We start from the raw sequence: 26,999 nt of genomic DNA on the forward strand, positions 1-26,999 counted from the left end.
GCATGGGCAGCTGTACCTGTACTCGCCATCCAAGCTCTGTTTGACTCAATACCCAGGTATATCAAGGCCGTTATTACGGCCAGAGGTGGTTGTTCTGGGTACTGATTTCTCAGGATCTATGCACCCAAATTGCGTGAAAATGTAGTCACATGTCAGTTCTAGTATAATATATTTGTCCAATGAATACCCGTTTATCATCTGCATTGCTTCTTGGTGTAGCAATTTTAATGGCCAGTAGTGTAATATAATGTAAAGGATTTGAGGAGAGAAACCAATGGGGAATCATTCAGTATTGTGCAGATGGAATGCAGTAGCATGCAACTGTGTATTCTACAGGAGTCACTTCAGAGGGACTCTAGCTATGGAGAAAAGCCTAGCAGCTGACCGACAACTCTCCACCCACTTTTTCCCTGGAGGGATTAGCTGCATGTGGCAGCTGAGTGGCAGTGAAAGTGGGTGTGGCAGCTTACCTGAGCCATGCATACCATGATCAGCTATGACAAGGAGAAGCACCCAGCACTGGCAACTGCCATGCTCACCAAAACTGTCATCGCAGATAGCCAGGTGCCCACTTACACAGATGCCTGGGAATGCCCCATTGAAGTGACAGTGACCCTTTGGTGGAAGCCGCTCATCTAGGGAAATGGCAGCACACAGTGATGAAGAGAATGGTTCAAGTGCCATGGTTCTAGTGCCACACTAATGTCGGGCACTAGCTCCAGTACCTTTTGAGTTCTCACAACTCACATAATCAGATGGACAGTATACACAAGGCATATCCATGCTATATTGTTGAGGACTGCACAGCTTTTTATATATCTTCTGCTTTCCAAGTGAGAGCAGTAAGGAACAATTGTCCACATCTGGATCAATCTGCTGTCCTTCTTCATTTGACGATGGATGACTCCCACAAATCTGTGGAGTCACTTCAACAATATTGACCAATCCTCATGTGGTCAACTGAGTGTGACCATTCTAACGGTCTCCAGACAACCAGTAATTAGTCCTGCTGAAAAGCTGGCATCATTGTAATCGACTTTCCCTTTTTGATGTCAATACTTGACTCAAACTTGTCCTCTGTAGTGACATGTTGGTAACAATTAGTCAGATTTTTTATGAGTGACTGTCAAACTATCCTTACTTTGAGTTAGTCAACCACTGTCAGAAACAAATCTGTTATGACTGACGGGGGGGGGGGGCAGGGGGGGTTGTGGTTGTGAGAGATTACAAGCCTCTTGTGGCCTGTCTCCTCTCATTTGTCTTAATTTTTTTGATTTGATATCATTTTATTAAAGTATCTCAGTGAGGGCAGGCTGGAGAAGGCCATTGCTGTAAATGAAACTGGTAACGATGACTGAGATTTTTATGGTGTTGTAACACTGTTTTCTCTTCTGTCCTTTTTGTGTGGTGAGCTGGGGCTGGATGAGGGCCACTTGAATTGAGTGTGAAAAACGTGAGGTCAGCCTGGGCTGGATTTCCTGCGAATAGGTGGGGGAGTGGACAATAGCATGTGGCAGCTTCTCAGGACAGTCGACCTGCTATGGCTCTTGGTCACTGTAGGCATGAAGTGATGTCAAATGCGACTTTATTGATGTTTACCATCTCGGTTTTGCTTAGCTGATGGCAAGTGTTACTATTGTTTTCAGTGGTTTTCAGAGTCTGTGGTCTAAGCCACAGGAGGCCCAACTTACCGACACCTTGCATCTGGGCGATTTTCATTTGTCAGCGATTTTCATGGATGCTTTCTCTCGTCACATGAAATGCAGGGAGTTGATTGGGCAATCAAGAAGACATGATGTGATATCAGAGAGCCCTGTTGAAAATTGGCAGCAGCGACCACAATGGGTACAAAAAATGTTGCTATCAGGCTTGGTGGGATTTTGCGGAGTGCACTGAACACAGATGATTGACGCATTTTCCCTCAGCCTCCTACGATTGGAAACATTCGAGCGTGATGGAGTGTGGCAAAACATGTTTTTTCAGTGTGAGTGCCCTGTTCACGAGACAGGGGTCTCATCTGGACTGTCAGGGAGAATAGGTGTATTGATAGTGTCTGCTCCTGGAGATACTCTTGCACAGGCTTAGGAGTAAGGTTGTCTCGGTGATCCAGGCACAAGTTTAGAGTCTTTCCGGAATTTATCTCCTCAGGTTTTGTCTGTGGTCATTGAACATTAGAAAGCCCAGCAGGACAGAGGTCAGTGGCTGTTCATTGTCTGCACACTCCCTGAGATCTTGGTGGTAAAATATCTTCAACACCAGATTAGTAGGGACCTGTAATTCTTCTCTGATACCCTCGGCCGCGTATGCTCTCGTTTTAGCGCTACAGTACCTACGATTTTACATGTAGGGTTTTTCACACAGTTCTCATTTCCGATCGCGTTTCTGCCGCATAGTAGGAGTTTGTCATTATCTCTGTCGATTGACCCTCTCGTAATAGATTACATTATTCAGTATTTCAAGGTAGGTTCCCTTGTACAAACCTGTCAGTTATTTATCCTAAACACCATTATTTTCTGCAATTGTTCTATTAAAGCATTGTTCAGTGAATCGAATATTTACGTGTTTATCAGACAAAATAAAATCTCTTTGTGATATTATGTCTGTCATTTAGTAGTGAGCCGAGAAATTTCGTTTCCTGCCTATTTTTTATAACTATTGAGTGTAGGGATTATTAACTTCATTAAACTTTATAAAATTATAGGTTGTTTTAACCCTTTTTGCTGCTCATCTACAGGCTCATCATTTCTCCATTGTGCATAAATTAAGGTGGTAGTTAAAGGTGGGGTTGAGTGTATGAGCAGCTCTCATGCAATTTCAGTTGAATCCTGGTACTACACACACTTCTTCAGCCTGGCACCTCACACACCTAAAGAAAATCATTGATGGTGACACGTGTGGGGGTGACTCCCTGGCTCATACTCTTCGCTCACTTCATGTGCTCAAGAGTAACGAACTTCTGGCTGAGTCTTCGTTAAAGGTCTTTTGGATGCACTGGCTCCCACAAAAGTCAGAGTGGTCTTATTAGCGTTTACTGATCTATTGATGAAATGACCAAGAAAGCTGATGCAATTGCTCTTGCAAGTGCCAACAATGACAATTGTGCCGCCATTAAAGAAGTTACGGACGGCGTCCCCGAATCGCTTATGAACACTATTGGTCACTCGGTTGCATACCTGTTACAGAAGACATCGTCATAGCCATACATGGAGAGTTTATCGAGTAAGCTTGCACTCCTAAACGCAAAGTTAAACAGACAGAGTTTTAAAACTACTTCTCATACAAAAAAACGTTTTAACGTACTCACAAGTGGTGTTGGTATCGTAAGTGTTTTGGGGTGGCAGCAAGGCAGTGTACTAAGCTCTGCTCTTATCCAGACTTGACTGACGAGTGCCAGTAGACGCACATGCTCGTCGATCTCGGTTACAGCGTCCACAGTACAGCTCAAATGCCACAATTACTGATCCCTGTTCTGTAAGTGTGCTCACTAGACAGAAGTTATCCCAATCTCTGTTCTGGAATGATACTGGTTCAGAGCTTAATTTTATTCCTCCAACTGCAAGTGGTTTCATACAGGTTACTAAAATTCCTGTTTTAATGGCAGCTAATAATTCACCTATCAAAACGTTTCATAAACCAACATTATTATGGCCTTCGAGAATTAATAATTCACCTACCAAAAGTTTGGTAAACCAACATTATTATGGCCTTGGAAAATGATTTTCCGCATGCTTGTACTTTTGTTGTTGCCGATGTTTCTGGACCTGCATTCTGATTTCTTGCATAATTTCTCTCTTGTACCAGACTTGGTGAACAAGTGTCTCATTAAAGGACCTTCATGTGCTCAACATCCTACTGCAATGGCTACTCATTGATGTAATGTTCATGACAGGGACTGTGCAGTGATTTCTGGAACAACTGCGTCTCCCAGACGTCTTGGAGCTGAGCTCGTCTGCATGTGGAATACACGTGCGTGAGTTACGCAAAAGACATCGCTTTCTCCTGCATGCGTCACTGCACATACAGGGCTATTACAAATGATTGAAGCGATTTCATAAATTCACTGTAGCTCCATTCATTGACATATGGTCACGACACACTACAGATACGTAGAAAAACTCATAAAGTTTTGTTCGGCTGAAGCCGCACTTCAGGTTTCTGCCGTCAGAGCGCTCGAGAGCGCAGTGAGACAAAATGGCGACAGGAGCCGAGAAAGCGTATGTCGTGCTTGAAATGCACTCACATCAGTCAGTCATAACAGTGCAACGACACTTCAGGACGAAGTTCAACAAAGATCCACCAACTGCTAACTCCATTCGGCGATGGTATGCGCAGTTTAAAGCTTCTGGATGTCTCTGTAAGGGGAAATCAACGGGTCGGCCTGCAGTGAGCGAAAAAAAGGTTGAACGCGTGCGGGCAAGTTTCACGCGTAGCCCGCGGAAAATTGGCGCATGCCAGAACTGGAGACCGACAGCGCCGACTTCATCTTTCAACAGGATGGTGCTCCACCGCACTTCCATCATGATGTTCGGCATTTCTTAAACAGGAGATTGGAAAACCGATGGATCGGTCGTGGTGGGGATCATGATCAGCAATTCATGTCATGGCCTCCACGCTCTCCCGACTTAACCCCATGCGATTTCTTTCTGGGGTTATATGAAAGATTTAGTGTTTAAATCTCCTCTACCAAGAAACGTGCCAGAACTGCGAGCTTGCATCAACGATGCTTTCGAACTCATTGATGGGGACATACTGCGCCGAGTGTGGGAGGAACTTGATTATCGGCTTGATGTCTGCCGAATCACTAAAGGGGCACATATCGAACATTTGTGAATGCCTAAAAAAACTTTTTGAGTTTTTGTATGTGTGTGCAAATCATTGTGAAAATATCTCAAATAATAAAGTTATTGTAGAGCTGTGAAATCGCTTCAATCATTTGTAATAACCCTGTATTTCAGAGTTCACTGCACAGTGCTCAGTGTTCGAAAATGTGGCACGAGGAAAACGATGTAATGACCTACCAACGAGAACAAAATCAGCACTTGCGAGATCGGATGTACAGGTGCGTATGGCCTTGGTGGGGGTGCGCCGGAAATTAGGACAGTTACCAAGTGGCAGATAATGACCTCAGCCAACTGTCACTGAAGGATTTTACAGCACTAACTGACTTAACACTTGCAATGGAGAGATATTACCATTCTACTCTCCAACACATCAAAAGTATGCCAGGACTGCTAGTGGTTAATAGACATCATCACGTCTGGCTGGAAACGCTGCATGCTGCTCAACAAGAGTTTAAAAGGATGATTAGTGATGGTTCCCGTGCTAAGAGTGCTTGGTCTACTCCTTTGCAGATGGTCAGAAGATAAGACAGAAACTATAGAATCTGTGGGTATTACAGAGCTTTGAACTCTCGTTCAATCCCTGATAGGTACCCTGTTCCTAACGCAGCTGATTTTACCTGTAACTCGTCGGAGGCACTTTTTTTTTTTTTTTTCCTTGACAGTGCTAAGGCTGTAGCACAGATTCCATGAGCTCCAAATACAAAATGAAGATTGCTATTGCTACAACTCTGGGGTCATTCGAACACAATCGTTTGCCTTTTGAACTGCATAACACATCCCAAACATGACAATGATTCATGCACAAAGTTCTTCACTGTTTTTCATTTGCTCTCTCTGCTACATATGAGGAACATTTGAAATATTTATGTGCAGTGCTCCAAAGGCTGGAGGACTACGGTACGATGACTAACGTTGGCAAGTGTATTTTCATGAAGAATGACGTTCCTTTTTTAGGCTACAAGATGTCTAACAAAGGCATTTCTCCTATGCTTGGTTAGGTGTCTGATATTCAAAACATACCTCTCCTTGAGACTTTTGAAAGGGCTCTGCCATTTTTAGGCATGTTAAATTATTACTGCAAATACCTTCCCATGTTGGCTGAAGTACAAGAGCCTCTCAACAGCCCCCTAAAATGAAAGAACACTTCTGGCAACAGGAAGATTTCTTGGACTGACAGAGCCTTTAAAGCTTTCAAGGACTTAGAATCAAAACCTGCTCAGTCTTCTTTGTTGGCTCACCCTGTTGCTTACGCTCCCATTGCTCTTTTTGTTGACGCTAGTCAAGTCGCTGTGAGGACTCAATTGCAACAATATACTTCTTAAGCATGGCAACCTCCGCCATTCTTCTCCAAAAATTTGCCAAGGCAGCAACAATCTTGGAGTGCTAATGATAGAGAGCAGCTAGCCATTTTTCTAGCTGTAAAACATTTTCGTCCTTGGCTTGAAGGCCAGACTTTTTCTGTATATGCTGATCACATACCATTAACTTCCACTTTCAAAAATGTACCAGTGCTAAATACTCCATGACAGTCATGTTAAGCTGACTTCATAGCCAATTTTCTACAGACACTCAGCATATTTTTGGGCTGGACGTGTGGTGGAAGATTGTTCATCTCACAACTGCTGGCAATTATTTTTAAAATTGTGTAAAATTGGCTGCGTATCAGAACACAGACCCACTCCTCCTCCAATATCAGCTGCATCCAGAATCAATGGGTTTACATCTGAAATGCCTACCCCTGGATCGTTACGCAAATGGTATTTGGTGTGATACTTCTGGCCTAAAAATATATGCATTTATCTTTGAAAAGTGGTGTCGAATTATTTTTAATTCATTTCACTCTTTGCCTCATCCAGGAGTAAGAGCAACTGTGTATTTAATTACAAAGTTGCTTGACTGGGGATGCAGAAATATTACCGCAGTCGGGCGAGGTAATGCATGAAATGCCAAACGTACAAAATTAGTAGACAATTGGCTGCTCTTATTGACGATTTTCCCAATTCTTCTCGGAGATATTCTCACTTGCACATCGACATTGTTGGCCCCCTTCCACATTTTGAAGGATACCAGTTTTTGGTCACAGTGATCGACTGATTTGCTCATTGATCAGAGGCTGTGCTTGTTCAGTATAGTTTTGCAATATCTATTGCTCATTTCACAATATACTGATAATTTTGCTAATGTTTTGCTATCTATTTGGTTCACCCATTTAAGTATCTCTAGGACTTTACCTCACATAGGGGACATCAACTTTAATGCCAGTTCTTCAACACCTATTGCATATTTGTGGTTGCAAGCATGTCCTTATTATGAGCTACCACTCCTCCAGTAATGGAGTGGTAGAGTATACTCACCAGACCTTAAAGACAGCATTAGCATGCTGTCCAGAGTCTTAGGTTTTGGCATTTCTTTTGGTTTTACTGGAATTGCACACTAGTATTGAGGAGGACATGCAATTTTCTCCTGCACAGCTGGTTCATGGGGAGTCAATAAATGTGTCTCGTGTTTTTTTTTTTTTTTTCACCAACTAAACTTCCTCCCTCACAATTCAGGGAATTTATTGATTTTTTAACAAACTACAAACTACTGGTCCCGAAAAACCCTACTAGACATGAGACCAAACCTGTTTTCATTAAAGGACTTGAAGACACGCCACTAGTTTGTTTACGTGATGATGCTGTCAGACCACCCCTTACCCTTCACTATTCTGGTCGTTACTGGGACCTGCAGTGTGACGACAAAGGTATTTATGATCGACAATAACGGTAAAGAAAATGCGACCTCAACTGATTGCTTAAAGCCACCCTTCTGCGATAGGAATTTGGGAACTGTTCCCATGTGAAACAATGACAGAATTAGTGTGCTTCAAACTCCTTCAAATGTAAGTCTACCTCATGTTATTCAAACTCGTTCAGATGGAAACGTTGTATGTTAGCATTCAGAGGTACCAAACAGGTACTCCTGCCTTTACAAAGATTTCTTAAAATTTGTAATTTCCATTCCGTTTTTATATATATTGTTAGCCAAGCTACAGCTCTCCGAAAAACAGGAACAGTGGCTAATGTGACGGAAACGATTTGAGTCTGATTATGAACTTAGGATAGAATGTGGTATCTATGTATAAGGCCTGAATTCTGTGGGATGATGTTTTGTGATGTGTGCTTATTATATGTGCTCTGAAGAAAGTTGTAATAAATCGAAGAAAGTTCAGTATATTTAATACAGTTTATTCAGTGGTATTACGTAAGTACCTCCAGAAGCATGAAAAACAATGCCAAACAAGAGCAAAATAACAGCTGTGCTGCAAATATCTGACAGCCACATGAACATAAAAAAGTATTAGTAGGAGAATAAATGATGAATCTACTGAAGAAGGAGAAACTTTTACGAAACATGTTTGGATATTGAAACAAGAGGAACTGTGTTTGATCAAAGCAGAACTACATTTTCCACATTAAACGAAAGATGAAATTGCTGCAAGTGAAACAACCGGCAATGACATTTACATTCTTGTCTGTCACAAATACCCAGCTGTATATTACCGAACATGCAATTTCTGATGGTGCGGTTAGCAGGGATCTTAGAGGACAGCTTACATTGCTACAAATGAAATGAGCAACAATCATGTTTATCGACTTACTTGTTACCAATACTTAGCTGTTCTACAGCTACACTAGAATTGACCCAATTCTGGATGCACTTAACACATTCTTAATAAAAAAAAAGATTCGTTCAGCAATTTTCAGTTGCCTACAATTGCAAAATCTGCAGCAGCAGATAACAGAAATCTTCAGCCAATTGCAGATAGCAACATTCTTGTTGAAGTTATGTGTGATGACAAGAATGTGCAGACAACTGTTAATGATGTTGCATATATTCCAGTCCTTGCATACAACTTGCTGTCGGTCAGTCAAACGACAAGAAGTTGGTTGTGCATGTTCTTTTACGCACAGTGTGGTATATACAACAAAAGTGGTAAAACGGTCTCTGGAACACCATTAGCAATGGCAACTCAAGTAAGCTGCATGTAAGCCTACGAATTACATGAAGTTTCTCATTATGCAGATGCTATATAATTCAACAGTTACAAATTGTGTCATCAAAGATTTCCACATTTGAATTGTGTAAGAATGCGTTTATTAAAGGGAATCACGTTTGCTGGAATAATTTGGACGTCAGTTTAGACACATGTATTTCTGGCATAAAAGAAAAACTGCCCTGACAACCTTTCACTATAACATCAACTGGAAGAATAAAAGATCTGTTTGATATACCATTAGTGCATACTGATGTTGGTGGCCCAGTGAACATGGCTTTGTGGGGAGTAGCATGTTATCTTCTCCTTTTATGGATAATGTGCCAAGAAAATCACTCAGTTACATGCTAAAATCAACAAAAGAATTCTGTGGTACTTTTATGAGTAGAAAATTAAATTGATTTTGTCAATCAACATATGTAGTCATCCTTAAAGGCGAATGGAATTCGCTTTGAAACGACAATTCCATACACTCCAGAACAAAATGGAATTGCGCTTTGTGGTGAAGCCACTAACACAGCGATTTATCTGAAGAATGAATCTGTAACTAAAGCGGTTCAAAATGTTACTCCTGAGAAATTATGGAGCGGTCGTCAGATAAATCTCAGTCACTTATAAATCTCTGGCTATCGCGCATTTGTACACGTATCGAAAGAAAAATGAAGTTGGATAAGGCATCCAAGAACTCTATCCTAGTTGGATATTACGGAGATTTTAAAGCGTACTGCCTGATTGATCCAAATTCACCAAAGACAGTTGTGCAGGCCTATGATGTACAAATCGTTGAAAATTGGGAATGCATCACAAACAGTAACATGATTGATGATAATGGCAAGAACAACGCTCAGCCAGTGGTAACACATAGCATCGCTGAAGAGGCAACGATATTAACACAGCCGGCTGGTGCTGATTGAAATGCAGTTTATCTTGAATTGGTACAGAGTGACAGTGAGCAGATACTGAATGGCAACGCAGATAGGGACGCCAATCAGTCAGATACAGGAGCTGTGCCATCAGAAATTAGAAAATCATCACGTGAAATAAAACTGCCATCCAAATATTTTAGTGATGATTTTGCTTGCTTTGCTAATATCTCTGAGCCAAATTCATATAAAGAAGTAATGCGAGAAATGGAAGGAAACCTGAAATGATGAATATGTCACTACTTGAAAACTAGACATATATTTTTGATCGATTTTCCACAAGGCAGGAAGGCAATAAAATCGAAATGAGTATTCAAAGTTAAAAAAAAAGTCAGATCGTGAAATTGAACATTATAAAGCTCGTTTTATCACAAGAAGTTATTCTCAGATCCCAGGTGTGAAATCTGATGAAACGGTCTCGCCTATTGTTCGTCGCCCTTCACTTTGTACCCTGTAAGCTTAAATAGTCTATTTTGATCTTGACATCGAGTACATGAATGTTCGAACTGCTTTTATGTACTGTTATTTCGATGAAGTTTGCATTCGTGAACCTGAGGGCCGCGTGAAGAAGGGGGAGGTGACGGAAGTTTGAAAGCTGAGGAAGGCAATTTATGGGCTAAAGATGGGTTCCCATACGCAACAAAAATATCGCCACAGATAATGGCATGCTGCAGTTGAGTGTGTGAACTCCCAGTTTTCAATGGAGCAATCTAAGAGATGCAGCTTTTGTCATGCCACAAGAAGTTTAACGTGGTTATACTCTGTTGCACCACTTTCCTTCCTCCACTGCTCTCTGAAGGTTGTGTTTCGAAACACGAACGTTCTGTTACAGTTACCATGAAGTAATTGTTGCTCAACTCCATTCAGTTTCAATACGTTTTCATTATATTACTGAAAAAAGTCAAAACAGTAGTCGATAGGCGCATTTTCGTAGCTTCTGGAACTATAAGAACAACAACTATAGTTTTCTGCAGCAGTGTGTGTGTGTGAGTGTGTGTGTGTGTGTGTGTGTGTGTGTGTTACTTCCAAACCATTGATTTAAGCCTATCCATCAATCTCGAAATATTTTTGGATGAATAATTGAATAAACTTAATAAATAGCCAAAAAAGTGAGTCTATAAACTTCGTGAGGTTTGAGGCTAAGTACTGTATAAATTGTGGGTAACATGTAGGAAATAGTACCCAAGTCTGATGTTACGGGTGTGAAATGAAAAATTAGTTGAAACTTCCTGGCAGATTAAAAATGTGTGCCCGACCTAGACTCGAACTCGGGACCTTTGCCTAGGCAGTTTTAATCTGCCAGGAAGTTTCATATCAGCGCACACTCCGTTGCAGAATGAAAACCTCATTCTGAAAAATTAGTTATTCTAAATGCCTCGATCAACGAATACAATAAGATTCAAACATCTTGGAACAGTGGCGTATCAGCAGTTGATGTTCACATGCCACCTGTTGGTAAGTTTTCCACAGCAGACTTTCCGTCTTTGAGTGTTATTCTTTTTGTAAATGTGTTTGTAGCTCCATTTATCACTGCGCGAAATCGAATCAAAAATTTACATTTCGTGAACCTTGTATTTAACTCTTGTCACAGCTCTAATGCCATAACCTGCGCTATCACATTAATACCGCCCCATATGGTTTCAGTCAACACCACAATTAAAGATGTGCAGCTACCTAGAATTTGTGACGTTACTGCTCATGGTGCCACATTAGTTGCAAGTGCGAACCCAGATTGAAACAGGCATAGCAGAAGTATATTACATTAAATAAACCTGAAGAAGTCAGAATATGTTCCTTACATTTACTACAGAATCTGAAGCATTTTAGCTGTTTATGTAGACAACTTGATTATCTTCTTATTAGAAATGATAGCTGGAAGGAAGCATTAGTGAATTAGTTTAAGATGAGAGATCTTGGCATTAGAATAAAATGCACCAGAAAACATGGAACGATTAGCGTGGATCAAAGTAAATATGCTGCAATCCAGTTGCGCAATTGCATATCCATTTAAACATGGTTTGAAGCTGCAAATATGAGAAAAAAATTAACAGTTAAGGAAGATATTGTGGTATATAAGATTCTTTATCAGCAAGCAGTTGAGTCACTACAATATTTGGCTCAAGTCGCAAGACAAGACATTTATTTAGTTTTAATTAATTTATTTATTTTCGTGTGACATAGATCCTTGATGCGAGTGTATCGTTTGGATGCAGAACGTGTCAGATTAATACAGTAATAACCTTATCTAACCTAAATGGTCATGAGGCTTACGAACTAAATACACTACTGGCCATTAAAATTACTACATCACGAAGATGACGTGCTACAGACCCGAAATTTAACTGACAGAAAGAAGATGCTGTGATATGCAAATGATTACCTTTTCAGAGCATTCACAGTTTCACACACAGTCTAACATAACAGTCGCGACACTCACCGCTAAATAAGTTGTTGCCGTTAAGCCGCGTACACACTGAGACTGTAACATGTTTTCAAAACATGTTTCCGGTAGCTTGATGTGGACATCATTTGGAAACATGTTTCGAAACATGTTTGGAAACACAGAAACATCTATCCGTAGCAGTGTCGGTACAGATCAAAGGAAACAATGTTTCAGGCTAGCTACTACTTGTCACCGCTGCACGGCGATAGCGTATGTGTGTGTGTGTGTGTGTGTGTGTGTCGTCAACTGTTTAGTGGTGTTCTGTTTACTGTCGTTTTCGTTTTCGCTTTGTTTTTGTAGAATAATGGAGTGGTCAAGGCAACAAATTGTGGATTTAATTGCAATGTACCAGGGGGAGGACTGTTTATGGAACGTCCGGAGCAAGGAATACAAAAACACCGTTAAAAAACATGATGCACTTGCAAAAATTGCAGCAGCTTTTGGCTCGGACAAGGGATGTGTTGAGAAAAAAAATACGATCGCTGGTGGTTGCGTACCGGCGCGAGAAAAGAAAAATTATTGCCAGCAGACCATCTGGTAGTGGTGCAGACACTGCATATGACTCGAACTGGTTCGGCTATCGGCTGCTGCAGTTCTTGTACGATGTACATGAGCCAAAGGAGACAACAGATACTGTGGAAAATGAGGTACGAAAATTATGCTTGTTTGTCTTTATTTGTATTTTATGGTACACAGTCACACTCACCCATAGTTATTTTGCCACGGTACACTTCCTTGTGGGCTTAAAAAATAATTAGCAAATTCGTCTCGAATTTGTTTATTCGTGGAAGCAGCTTTCCTTGGTATGTTCTGTGCTGAAATGAAAACTGATGCAGTGTCATCTCGTCTCCATGTGCCTGAATCATTTCACCTGTTTGTAAATCGTAGGAATCGAAGCTTCCATGTGGGGTGTACTGGTTCCTTGCCGCAGCATTTCGCCTTAAAAAATTGTGGAGACATACAGCTGTAAGTGTGACAGTTTTCGCCTTTTCCGGTTGTAGCAACATAGGTTTTCTAAACATACGAAAAACTGAAGCCATAATGCCGAAAGTGTTCTCAACAACCATTCTGGCCCTTGAAAGTCTGTAATTAAAAACTCTCTCTTTTGAACCTTTAACATGTTTTCCCGGGTAGGGTTTCATAATGTTTTCCTGTAAGGGAAAAGCATCGTCTGCTACAAAAACATATGGTAGGGCTTTGGTGCCACTTGGTAAGCATTCAGCATGTGGCAAGTTAAGTTTCTTTTTGTTAATTAACTCATTTATGCTCGCGTTTTTGAACACACCACCATCTGATATTCTGCCTTGGCAGCCGATATCTGCGTACAAAAAGTTGTAGCTGGCATCGACGACAGCAAGCAGCACAATGCTGAATGAACCTTTATAATTATAATATTCACTTCCACTACCAACAGGGCACTGTAGCTCGATATGTTTCCTGTCAATTGCTCCGACACAATGGGGGAACTGAAGAATCTGTGAGAATAAACATGCTGTTTCACTCCAGTCGTTTTCAGTCGCAGGTATCTGAAAGAAAGAAATTTGATTTTCAGGTTTTCGTACATTCGCCAGAGGGCACAAATGAGGATGAAGAGGTTGCAGCTGGACCTTCCAGTCCACCACCAAAAAATCAGAAGGATGATGGGCGAGAAAAAAGACATGCAGCAACCCTTCAAGATTGCGTCTCAATTGCTAACTAAAGTGCTGCAAAAACAAGAAGACAAGGACGATGAATGCAGTGCGTATGGGCAGTATGTGGCCTCAGTTTTAAGGAAATTGCCCGAGTTAGAACGAGCAAAAACAATGGCTTTGCTTAATAATGTATTAATGAAACAACATGTAGCGTATTTAGAAAGTGAGCAGTCGAAAAGGGGTATGAATGTAGCAGGGCCATCATCATCATCATCATCAAGTAACAATTCCCCTGTTACATTTACAAGCTATGAGGACAGTGACAACGCAGTTGAAGAAGTTGTGTTTGACGAATTATGTAACGTAATTGAGAAATAATAAAACTTAGAAAATGTGCTTCTTTAACGATGTTTTTCATTTACTTACCTTTACATAATCCTTCAGTACTTCCACCAGAGCTCCACATACTTCAAGTACTATTTTAGATATTGCTTGTTTCGAAATGCGAAATAAATACGCAAGGCTCTGAAATGAATCTCCTGTTGCCAGGAAACGAAGAGTAACTGCAAGCCTTTGGTTGACTGAAATAGCTTTCCTGAAATTCGTGTCTTTTTTGAAACAAATGGTGATATCATATTTGACAGATATTCAAAATCGGTAGGTGAGATCCGAGTGAAGTTGCGGAAGCCAGAGCCGTCTTCCATACTCAGCTCACGTAGCAGGTTATTTCCGCCAGTTCTTCTATAGAATGTTTTTCTCCACCAACGACGAGGACGCCTTTCATTTTGTTTGTGTAAACCTTCTAGCATTAATAATGCAGCTCCACATACAGGCTGTTTCAAAAATGACTGGTATATTTGAAACGGCAATGAAAACTAAACGAGCAGCGATAGAAATACACCGTTTGTTGCAATATGCTTGGGACAACAGTACATTTTCAGGCGGACAAACTTTCGAAATTACAGTAGTTACAATTTTCAACAACAGATGGCGCTGCAAGTGATGTGAACGATATAGAAGACAACGCAGTCTGTGGGTGCGCCATTCTGTACGTCGTCTTTCTGCTGTAAACGTGTGCTGTTCACAACGTGCAAGTGTGCTGTAGACAACATGGTTTATTCCTTAGAACAGAGGATTTTTCTGGTGTTGGAATTCCACCGCCTAGAACACAGTGTTGTTGCAACAAGACGAAGTTTTCAACAGAGGTTTAATGTAACCAAAGGACCGAAAAGCGATACAATAAAGGATCTGTTTGAAAAATTTCAACGGACTGGGAACGTGGCGGATGAACGTGCTGGAAAGGTAGGGCGACCGCGTACGGCAACCACAGAGGGCACCGCGCAGCTAGTGCAGCAGGTGATCCAACAGCGACCTTGGGTTTCCGTTCGCCGTGTTGCAGCTGCGGTCGAAATGACACCAACGTCCACGTATCGTCTCATGCGCCAGAGTTTACACCTCTATCCATACAAAATTCAAACGCGGCAACCCCTCAGCGCCGCTACCATTGCTGCACGAGAGACATTCGCTAACGATATAGTGCACAGGATTGATGACGGCGATATGCATGTGGGCAGCATTTGGTTTACTGACGAAGCTTATTTTTACCTGGACGGCTTCGTCAATAAACAGAACTGGCGCATATGGGGAACTGAAAAGCCTCATGTTGCAGTCCCATCGTCCCTGCATCCTCAAAAAGTACTGGTCTGGGTCGCCATTTCTTCCAAAGGAATCATTGGCCCATTTTTCAAATCCGAAACGATTACTGCATCACGCTATCTGGACATTCTTCGTGAATTTGTGGCGGTACAAACTGCCTTAGACGACACTGCGAACACCTCGTGGTTTATGCAAGATGGTGCCCGGCCACATCGCACGGCCGACGTCTATAATTTCCTGAATGAATATTTCGATGATCGTGTGATTGCTTTGGGCTATCTGAAACATACAGGAGGCAGCGTGGATTGGCCTCCCTATTCGCCAGACATGAACCCCTGTGACTTCTTTCTGTGGGGACACTTGAAAGACCAGGTGTACCGCCAGAATCCAGAAACAAATGAACAGCTGAAGCAGTACATCTCATCTGCATGTGAAGCCATTCCGCCAGACAAGTTGTCAAAGGTTTCGGGTAATTTCATTCAGAGACTACGCCATATTATTGCTACGCATGGTGGATATGTGGAAAATATCGTACTATAGAGTTTCCCAGACCGCAGCGCCATCTGTTGTTGAAAATTGTAACTACTGTAATTTCGAAAGTTTGTCTGCCTGAAAATGTCCCAGCTAGCACTCAAGCTTATTTCAAGGTGGATATTGAGTTTACGTTCAGTTGAAAATTCAAGATTGAAAAATCAACCTGTTACACAGCTTGTTTCAAGGTGGGTATTGAGTTTAGGTTCAGTTGAAAATTCAAGATTGAAAAATCAACATGTTACACAGTTTACATCAAGCCGTAAAAATTTAGCTTGAATTAAAATAATTTTCCCAAGCTTGAAATAAACTGTAATTTCCCTGGAAGGCTGTACAGCAGATGCGCGCGCAGCATAGCTTCCATAGACGTCCACGGGAAGCGCCACAAGCGTTTATAAGCCGTGACGTAAGGGTGTTGTGTGTGACGTCATGACGGCGCGGAGTTTGGTTTGAGTGTGGCTGTCTCCAGTTCTGTTTTATCTTATTTTATTTACTTTTCTGAGCCTTGCTATGTTTACGGCCATTTTACCTTTGTGACGCGCGTTAATGGTTGTGGTTTGTTGACAAGTTTGTTTTATACTAGAAAACAGTTCGGTATGTTAATGTTACAAATGTTAAATATTACGTAACGTAAAGTTACGTTTACGGCCATTTTACCTTTGTGACGCGCGTTAATGGTTGTGGTTCGTTGACAAGTTTGTTTTATACTAGAAAACAGTTCGGTACGTTAATGTTACAAATGTTAAATATTACGTAACGTAATTAATTAGGTTCAATAAATTCAGATTAATATTTATATAGCTTAAAACAAGCTGTAAATACCAGGCTGTATTCCACGTGTGTAGATACAGCTGGAGCCAAGCTTGATAAGTCAAGCTTGAAATATAGCTTGAACTCTGCCAACTTTGATGTTTATTTCAAGCTAGAATCCAGCTAACAGGCTTGAATATTCCAGCTTTGATCAAGCTTATATACTTGAACTTTACAGCTGGAAACAAGTTTGAAACCGGCTTACTGTGCTATCTGGGGTACTGTTGTCCCAAGCATATTGCAACAGACGGTGTATTTCTATCGCTGCTCGTTTAGTTTTTATTGCCGTTTCAAATATACCGGTCATTTTTGAAACACCCTGTATCATTATTGTTTCTTCGACACCAGACATAACGCAGCAGCAGACGATACGAACACAATAACACAAGGGGCACTGCAGACGGCGTGAACACACGAGAAATGTTTGCCGCCAGTGTGGACGGAAACAGAGACCAGAAACAAAGTCGGAACATTTGCGAAACATCGCAGAAAACAATGTTTCCGGCAGAAACATGTTTCCAGTGGCAGTGTGTACGGGGCTTAGACAGATAGAGCGACACTAGCGCTCCAAGCGCCAGGTATGGTGAACGCCAGAAGCGTCGTAAGCATAACGTTCGTTTGCATCCATTTCCTACGTAATTTCCGAATTATTTGAGTTATTTTCTTGCCTCTAAGGGTTTGTGTAGTATCAGAAAGCATATATGTTTCTAAAAATGATTCTAAAATAAGCACAAGTATGGATAAAAACCACGACTAGAGTGGCAAGCTACAACACGTTCTTGAAGAAACACTTGTGACATTGGACAGAATTGCAGCTTACCACGTTGATATCAAAAGCATATAAACACACAGATTCACATGTAAGAAGCACAGACATGTACCTCTACATGCAAAAGCGATCGGCAGCTCGTTTATCGTTCTGTAGGCGTACTGTTTTTGTCATTGTCGCCTGTTGCCACAAGTACGACTTTCATCTTTATATTATTCTAAGTGAGACAAGCAACTGCCAAATAGTGGGAGAAATATGCTGAAAAAATTATAATCATCTGATTACATTACATTTCACGAAAAACCAAATATTTGAATAATTTTCAAACAATCTTTCAGTGAACAAGGTGCTAACAAAATAATGTCATCACACGAAAGAAGCAATGAAAATTAAGTGACTATCAACAGAAGTGAATGCCAAAGAAATCAGCCCAAATGAGCCAACTTCTTCAGTTTCTTATTTGCTTTCTTATTGTTAGAAACTAAGTCTTGATTCCAATATTTGAGCCGGTAAACGAGTCTCACTTTAACAAATATCTTGATCAACAGCAGCTTATTTCTTCACAACATCCAGGAGGAAAACTTCGAATAGCCATCAACAAGTCCACATATAATTCACTACAGTTTTTCTTGTGAGAATGTTCATCAAAAACTGAAGCCATCTGATTTTCACAATCCCTCAAAAATAAACAAACATTTTCATTGCAAATAACCAAGCTTCTAAATATGTCTTCATAACTTTTGAAATGGCAATAAAAACTGTCGAATCTTTCTGGCAGTTTCCTCTTCATCGTCAGCTGAGGTGGCTTATTTGGAATGTCAAACAGTGCGGGTACTGCATTCCACACGAGTTCGTTATTGTCTGCTTTCATGAACTGGTTTTGTTCGAAATAGCGAACAAAACCTAATATTATTATGCAGGTAAACTGGGTCTTTCTTCATAAGGTCTTCTCGTCTGCTATTAACTAGCCATTTTCTGCTCCTAAAACGAAACAATCATCATTTAGGCACATATAGTTTGCAAGTCAATCCTGACGCTACAGTTTAATAACATGATGGTATATACCTCTCAGGATCCTTAGGAAACAAAAAAAAAAGACAGCTGTGGTGTCTTCTTCCTGTTGTTTCTGCAATTTTTTCCGCTACAACCGCTCCCGATGGTAAAAACCATTGTATAAAATAAAATAAACAATCACTATTCGCTTTCACGATCGCGCCGAACTCACAGTTTAACCTACCGGCCGCTTGGGGCGCTTGTGGCGCTGTAGGCAACAAAATCGAGGCGAAGTGTCGCGACTGTGGTTTCACTCAAGGTTGGGCCGGTGGCGACACCTACAACGTGCTGACATGAGGAAAGTTTCCAACAAATTTCTCATACACGAACAGCAGTTGACCGGCGTTGCCTGGTTAAACGTTGTTGTGATGCCTCGTGTAAGGAGGGGAAATGCGTACCATCACATTTCCGACATTGATAAAGGTCGGATTGTAGCCTATCGCAATTGTGGTTTACCCTATCGCAACGTTGCTGCTCGCGTTGGTCGAGATCCAATGACTGCTAGCAGATTAGCAGAATATGGAATCGGAGGGTAATACGGAACGCCGTGCTGGACGCCAGCGGCCTTGTACAACGCCACCTAGGAACAAGGCCTCACAACGCGACTCGTGACGTCACGACTAGGGGTCCGAAATACCGAGCGGCTTGTTAGGCTCTACGCCACGTATATGAAAACATTAAACAGTTTCCTGGTAGACTACTCACTGCTTTATACACAAATCTGTAAACAAACGCTAATCATTCTCACAGGAGAATTACATTGTTCAAATTTCGTAAACTATAGCTCCAAAGGTGAAAATACTTTTTAATTTCCGTCACTCGCGTTTTGAAAATGCGAATTTCTAATTCCATAACTCTGACAGCACTATTTTCACCGTGTATGTCACCTTGCATAATTTAATTTAAAATGAGGTACCGCAATTGGAAAGACTGACAATCTATCGAAGCAGGTACTCTGGGACTTGTATCTATGTCAAATTCTAGTTTCGTATGACAGATACCTCATTTGGCAGTCATCTACAGTTTTATACTTAAGAAAACATTACCGTACAGAAACTTGTGTAAACTTCACTGAACCTTCTACATACTACTTAGTTTAAGAGATTTGCCAGTAGAAGACTAGGTAGTGTCAAGTTATTAGGTATTATAAATTGACATGGGAATCACACATTAGAATCATTACAAACTCTGACAAACTTGCCCACTGTAAGCCATTGTTTATCAGCTTGAAAATATTAATTGTTATAAATTTGCACATTTTCACTGTTCTACTGTATACAAAGACTAACTTAACAGAATACCAGCTTAGGCAGGATTTACACTCTCATGGAACTGAGGTTTATCTGAAGAATGGGACACCACCCATCGGCTTCATGTAACGACATATCTTAAGAACCTATTATTACTTTTTACTGTACAAACTGATCCATTTATATTCACCCATCCACATACTGATCCCCATCTTTTAATTAAAATACTTGTCATTTGATACACTGATCATTGGCAATGGGTATTACCGCATTGTAAAAATTTAAAATGTCATCTATAGTGCCATTTGTGAAAGCAGATGAGTGGTATCCCAATCTTCAGTAATGCCAGAACTAGAAATAGTGTGCATCTTCACATACCTTACTGCAGATTATCTAAATCATAGAACAGCAATGTAGTGAGTATGAAGCTGTTCAACAAACTGCCTCTAGAATGGGTAGAAGCTTTATTTGATTTATTCAAGCACAAGTAGTACAGTTGGTTATCAGTAAATCCTCCCTACTCACTTGAATGTATGAGTGTAAATATCACAGTGATAACTGCTCGGTGAGTGTACCATAATTTCCTTAATGATTTCAATTTAAGATGTACTACACAAATCGTTTTAGCTTGAATATTTTACTTTATGGAAAATCTGTTGTAACATTGTTTTTTAATTTGTGTAAAGTAATTTTTGTATACATGCTGTATACTTTTTAAACATTTGTAATTTGACTGTCTATTGCTGCAATAGCTAAATGACAATTAAATTCTTTTACTATTCACTATTTAATGTTGTCCCAGAGGAAAAAAAGCACTGCTATTCCAAATTCCAAAAACATTATCAATTTCTCTCAAATGAAGAATGGCTTAAGTTATGTATTGTCCTCCCCCCTCCCCGAAATATTGGTTGTATTGACAGACTGGACCTGTTCTGCAGATTAATATTTACTTATGATGGCAGACTAGCATGCTAATACTAGCAATGAATTGTTCTCCTTGTGAGAATAATTAATTTACTGATTGGACAAAAATATATACAAAAACTTGTCAACCACAGAGCAGGAGCAGCATTAATTATATATTTACTGATGAACAGAAAAGACTATTCCCCTAATTCTATGAGATTGGGGTTTCACAGAGAATTTGTGGTAACAAATTAATCTGTAGCAAAGCCTCATGTTTACGGCTGCACCATTTCGAAGAGAGCAGAAGGGGTCCAATACATAACATTTACCAACAAGATGTATGGGATACTGTGCATGAAATAAAAACAGAAAATAGAAATAAACATTTATTTCACATCATCTTCCCAAGCCCCAAACAGTATAATTTAACATTTTTTCAATCTTTTGTACACAGTTACATTTTTAACAGTAGTTACATCATTTCTCCTCTTGGTGTAATTGTTTAGCAAAATATTTGCACAGCAAAACAGTATGCAATTCATGACTGAATCAATTGAGTGTTTATTTTTACAGTGAAACCCATAAAAAAGATTGCTGGGAATGTTGTGGGATGCTACCTTCACAAGTACATTTCTCTGATTTGCCTGTTCTAAAAATAAAATTTCCTGGTCTTTCAGAATTTTCTGTAGAGTTAAATAGACATATGTCACACACACTACTACATCATCTGCAGGATATGTCAACCCTCCTCTGTCTTTTACCATAATCAAATCATCACCACCCTGCTTCATTTCATCTGTAGTAAGGAATACCTTACAATATTCACAATGGTTTTTTTTAATAGCTTGGTGTGAGCAGTAACCTGCTATGTAATGCAACAGTGGCCAAGTATTCTCATCTATTCCATCAACATCATTTTCATCTACTGCTACATTTAAAAATTCTGGTATTGATGTTTCTTTTAATCCCTGAATTTGAGTATGAGTAGAAAAAATATCAGTGGTCTTAATAACAACATCCCGAACTACTTTCGACCGAAGCACAAGGGAAAACATAGACTGTGCCCTTAGTTTTTGTTCAGTTTCAAAAACTTGTCTTAGAGAAACATGATAATTTCCCCCACATAGCTGGCGGTATTTGCCGAACCTGTCTTCTAAACTGTCTGTCTGTACTTTTCCTAACAGCAAATATGATCTGTTTTTCTCAGAAAGCCAGTAGTCACTGAAGTCTATCAAAGCAGCAGTTGTGTGTTTCAAAGCGCTATGTGTCTCTCGAGTAAGTTTTCTTTCATCACTACACTCTTCCCAAGAACATAACCATGAGATGAAGCACTGTAAGAATTCTTGTATGTGATGGGATTTACTAGTCACAGGTTCTTGGAAAATATTTCTTAACCTCTGTCCCTTGAGTAATGTTTTTACATTTACAATATCCCACCAACGATTTATTATTTTTATGAATGTTGCAGTACTTTCCCAGTTGCTAATTGCTTTCTTTGAACCAAATGTGTCCAAAGCAACAACTGTCGTATCACTGAAAATACGCAACACTAACTTGACATTTTGGCGCTCAATTGAGTTAGGAAATAGAGACTTCAAAGTTAAGGAACTGCCATATTGCAATAGTTCATCTTTTTCTATCAAGTGCAATTCTTTCAGTGCTCCAACAGAAGACAAACCTCCCTTCAAACTGTCACTGAAGTCAGGAAAACACAAGATCTGCTCCTTTTGGTTAAACCAGTTATTGCGGATACACTTCAAAATATGGACAGTGTCCACAAAATAATACAATGGGCGATTTGGAGAAGACTGTACAGGGTGATCATACTTTATTTTCACATCTGGAGGAGTAGAAAACTTGTTGTTGTTGTTGTGGTCTTCAGTCCTGAGACTGGTTTGATGCAGCTCTCCATGCTACTCTATCCTGTGCAAGCTTCTTCATCTCCCAGTACCTACTGCAACCTACATCCTTCTGAATCTGCTTAGTGTATTGATCTCTTGGTCTCCCTCTACGATTTTTACCCTCCACGCTGCCCTCCAATGCTAAATTTGTGATCCCTCGATGCCTGAGAACATGTCCTACCAACCGATCCCTTCTTCTAGTTAAGTTGTGCCACAAACTTCTCTTCTCCCCAATCCTATTCAATACCTCCTCATTAGTTACGTGATCTACCCACTTTATCTTTAGCATTCTTCTGTAGCACCACATTTCGAAAGCTTCTATTCTCTTCTTGTCCAAACTAGTTATCGTCCATGTCTCACTTCCATACATGGCTACACTCCATACAAATACTTTCAGAAACGACTTCCTGACACCTAAATCTATATTCGATGTTAACAAATTTCTCTTCTTGAGAAACGCTTTCCTTGCCATTGCCAGTCTACATTTTATATCCTCTCTACTTCGACTATCATCGGTTATTTTACTCCCTAAATAGCAAAACTCCTTTACTACTTTAAGTGTCTCATTTCCTAATCTAATTCCCTCAGCATCACCCGACTTAATTTGACTACATTCCATTATCCTCGTTTTGCTTTTGTTGATGTTCATCTTATATCCTCCTTTCAAGACACTGTCCATTCCGTTCAACTGCTCTTCCAAGTCCTTTGCTGTCTCTGACAGAATTACAATGTCATCGGCGAACCTCAAAGTTTTTACTTCTTCTCCATGAATTTTAATACCTACTCCGAATTTTTCTTTTGTTTCCTTTACTGCTTGCTCAATATACAGATTGAATAACATCGGGGAGAGGCTACAACCCTGTCTTACTCCTTTCCCAACCACTGCTTCCCTTTCATGCCCCTCGACTCTTATAACTGCCATCTGGTTTCTGTACAAATTGTAAATAGCCTTTCGCTCCCTGTATTTTACCCCTGCCACCTTCAGAATTTGAAAGAGAGTATTCCAGTCAACATTGTCAAAAGCTTTCTCTAAGTCTACAAATGCTAGAAACGTAGGTTTGCCTTTTCTTAATCTTTCTTCCAAGATAAGTCGTAAGGTCAGTATTGCCTCACGTGTTCCAACATTTCTACGGAATCCAAACTGATCCTCCCCGAGGTCGGCTTCTACCAGTTTTTCCATTCGTCTGTAAAGAATTCGCGTTAGTATTTTGCAGCTGTGACTTATTAAACTGATAGTTCGGTAATTTTCACATCTGTCAACACCTGCTTTCTTTGGGATTGGAATTATTATATTCTTCTTAAAGTCTGAGGGTATTTCGCCTGTCTCATACATCGTGCTCACCAGATGGTAGAGTTTTGTCATGACTGGCTCTCCTGAGGCCATCAGTAGTTCTAATGGAATGTTGTCTACTCCCGGGGCCTTGTTTTGACTCAGGTCTTTCAGTGCTCTGTCAAACTCTTCACGCAGTATCTTATCTCCCATTTCATCTTCATCTACATCCTCTTCCATTTCCATAATATTGTCCTCAAGTACATCGCCCTTGTATAAACCCTCTATATACTCCTTCCACCTTTCTGCTTTCCCTTCTTTGCTTAGAACTGGGTTGCCATCTGAGCTCTTGATATTCATACAAGTGGTTCTCTTCTCTCCAAAGGTCTCTTTAATTTTCCTGTAGGCAGTATCTATCTTACCCCTAGTGAGACAAGCCTCTACATCCTTACATTTGTCCTCTAGCCATCCCTGCTTAGCCATTTTGCACTTCCTGTCGATTTCATTTTTGAGACGTTTATATTCCTTTTTGCCTGCTTCATTTACTGCATTTTTATATTTTCTCCTTTCATCAATTAAATTCAATATTTCTTCTGTTACCCAAGGATTTCTATTAGCCCGCGTCTTTTTACCTACTTGATCGTCTGCTGCCCTCACCACTTCATCCCTCAGAGCTACCCATTCTTCTTCTACTGTATTTCTTTCCCCCATTCCTGTCAATTGTTCCCTCTTCTCTCCCTGAAACTCTCTACAACCTCTGGTTCTTTCAGTTTATCCAGGTCCCATCTCCTTAACTTCCCACCTTTTTGCAGTTTCTTCAGTTTCAATCTGCAGTTCATAACCAATAGATTGTGGTCAGAATCTACATCTGCCCCAGGAAATGTCTTACAATTTAAAACCTGGTTCCTAAATCTCTGTCTTACCATTATATAATCTATCTGAAACTTAGACATTGCTTTCTTATTAATTGCATTATTGTCTGCTACTATACCAACCACCTCAAATCCAACTGCTTGTAATTTAACAATGACTGCTTTAATGTAAGAGAACAGAACATCACCCTGAATAGTATGAACTGGCAGAATAGATACCACATCCTTGTAAGGTGATTCCATGCTCTGAACCATAAAAACATAGGCGCTGGTTGCACACAAAAATTTTTCAGTGTTAAAGGCACATCCTACAACATTTCCAGCTTTGTAATCAAGCTGAGACTTCAGATGAATTTCATCCATCAACAGGAGCACAGTTTTATCATCTGAGGATAAAGTACCTACTTTATTTGTGATGTAGCTCATAAACTGATGACCCTGTTGCTCAATGACAGGATTTGTTGAGAGTTTACTACAAAGCCTTGAAAGGGTGTTAGGACTAGGCATAGAAAAACTGTCAGTGTTCCTCAAAAATTTGTAAGCATGTGGGCTTATAGAATGTACTAATGACCACATTATCATAGAGTTAGTATCATACCTAAATTGAGTTGAACTTCTGCACTTCAAAAATGAAATCTGTTCCTTCAAAAATGTAATTTTAGTTTCGTTTCCTGGCAACTTTTCTAATAAATTTTGCAATAACTGGTCAATTAAAGACAAAATGTTATCTACAGGAGCCTCAGAACTATTATACAGAAGATAAATGTTCTTAAGAACATCACTTACCACCTGTATGTTGTTTACTTTCATGGGAAATTTCATGTTTCCAATACATTTCACTTCAATATCATTATTGAAGACACTGAGTAATAAACCACTGCTTATAACTACGTGGCAAAAAATTCTTGGGTAAGGATTATGCTTTAGTAACACTAGTCTCACACTGTCAGATTTGTTTATCACTACCCAGTCACTGTGCTTTTCACATTCACTCAACTTTGTTTTCATTTGTTCTAAACTATCGAACGATATCGCATCAATCATTTTCGCATGTGTGTCCACACTTTCTTGGATAGCAATTTGAAGAGCACGATTTTCTAAACGCCCCCTACGAATTTCTGGGTCCTCTCGTACTGCAGTTTGATGACTCGACAAGTAAGATGGGCATCCAGGCAACTTCGATGGGATTGCATCTGAAAAAATTAATAACGAAGTATGAAACCGATCTCACAGCATATAAGTGAAATAAAGATAATTCTTATGCCACTGTACTTTACTAAGAGCGTGTTTCGTAACTCACCTTTTCTCAAGCGTCGACGATCCAACGGTGCTGTCAAGAGTATACCAGTTTTCGGGTCATACATACTGGTACTGCTTAAAATGTCGTCCTTGTTGAAATGCAGTTCACATATCTAAAAACAAGCATACAGTTCTCTTTAAAACATATAACGAAAATTAATGAGGTATGAGATTATAAATATGTTCTTCTGTTTACTGTATTTTGTTCAGCTGTACTACATTTCAAGTAACTACGACACACTAACCAAACAAATACACTGATACTTACAACAGAGTGCTTACTCGGTGTCCAGTCTTGTCTGTGAACAGCCGATAACCATTTTCGTCTTAAATTCTCGTCAGATGGAAAATAAAATACACTGACTTTAGGTCCATTATCGTAATTGCCCCTGCAATTCGGCATACAACACCTTCGGGGCATCGTAACTGAGTATAGATCAAATAACCACTCACGAACAGCACAAAGTACAACATGGAAACGCTACGAATCACGTGTGTCGGTAGTCGGTTCCTAGCTTCTCAGACCCCTACCCGTGACGTCACAGGTTCCTTAGACTCACGATGTGAGGCCTTGTTCCTAGGTGGCGTTGCCTTGTATCACTAGCAGTCGAGATGACAGGCATCTTATCCGAATGGCTGTAAGGGATTGTGCAGCCACGTCTCGATCCCTCAGTCAACAGATGGGGACGTTTGCAAGACAACAACCATCTACAATAAAAGTTTGACAACGTTTGCAGCAGTATGGACTATCAGCTCGCAGACCATGGCTGCGGTTACCCTTGACGCTGCATCACAGACAGGAGCGCCT

At 40.3% G+C, this 26,999-nt stretch overlaps 1 protein-coding gene across 1 annotated transcript; it reads right to left on the reverse strand.

Moving 5' to 3' along the window:
• Positions 1-3,353: 3,353 nt before the first annotated feature.
• Positions 3,354-26,686, reverse strand: LOC126159092 (uncharacterized). Its single transcript, XM_049916491.1, has 6 exons — positions 26,460-26,686; positions 26,193-26,304; positions 24,944-26,085; positions 21,611-21,817; positions 13,529-13,769; positions 3,354-3,553 (listed from the first exon to the last, which is right to left on the reverse strand). Exons 1-6 carry the CDS (start codon positions 26,610-26,612, stop codon positions 3,354-3,356), a joined length of 2,055 nt encoding a protein of 684 aa, XP_049772448.1. The 5' UTR covers positions 26,613-26,686.
• Between the last annotated feature and the right edge of the window lie 313 nt (positions 26,687-26,999).

This window comes from Schistocerca cancellata, chromosome 2 (genome assembly GCF_023864275.1).
Source record: "Schistocerca cancellata isolate TAMUIC-IGC-003103 chromosome 2, iqSchCanc2.1, whole genome shotgun sequence".
Taxonomy (NCBI): domain Eukaryota; kingdom Metazoa; phylum Arthropoda; class Insecta; order Orthoptera; family Acrididae; genus Schistocerca; species Schistocerca cancellata.

What these genes read in the sequence shown, in the direction of transcription:
- LOC126159092 (XM_049916491.1), bottom strand. Translation starts at nt 26,612, where the DNA reads ATGCCCCGAAGGTGTTGTATGCCGAATTGCAGGGGCAATTACGATAAT. An exon ending in TCGTCGACGCTTGAGAAAAG is followed by an intron (nt 26,086 to 26,192) that starts GTGAGTTACGAA and finishes TAATTTTTTCAG; the next exon opens with ATGCAATCCCATCGAAGTTG. An exon ending in AGGCAGAATATCAGATGGTG is followed by an intron (nt 3,554 to 13,528) that starts GTGTGTTCAAAA and finishes AACCACTTGCAG; the next exon opens with TTGGAGGAATAAAATTAAGC.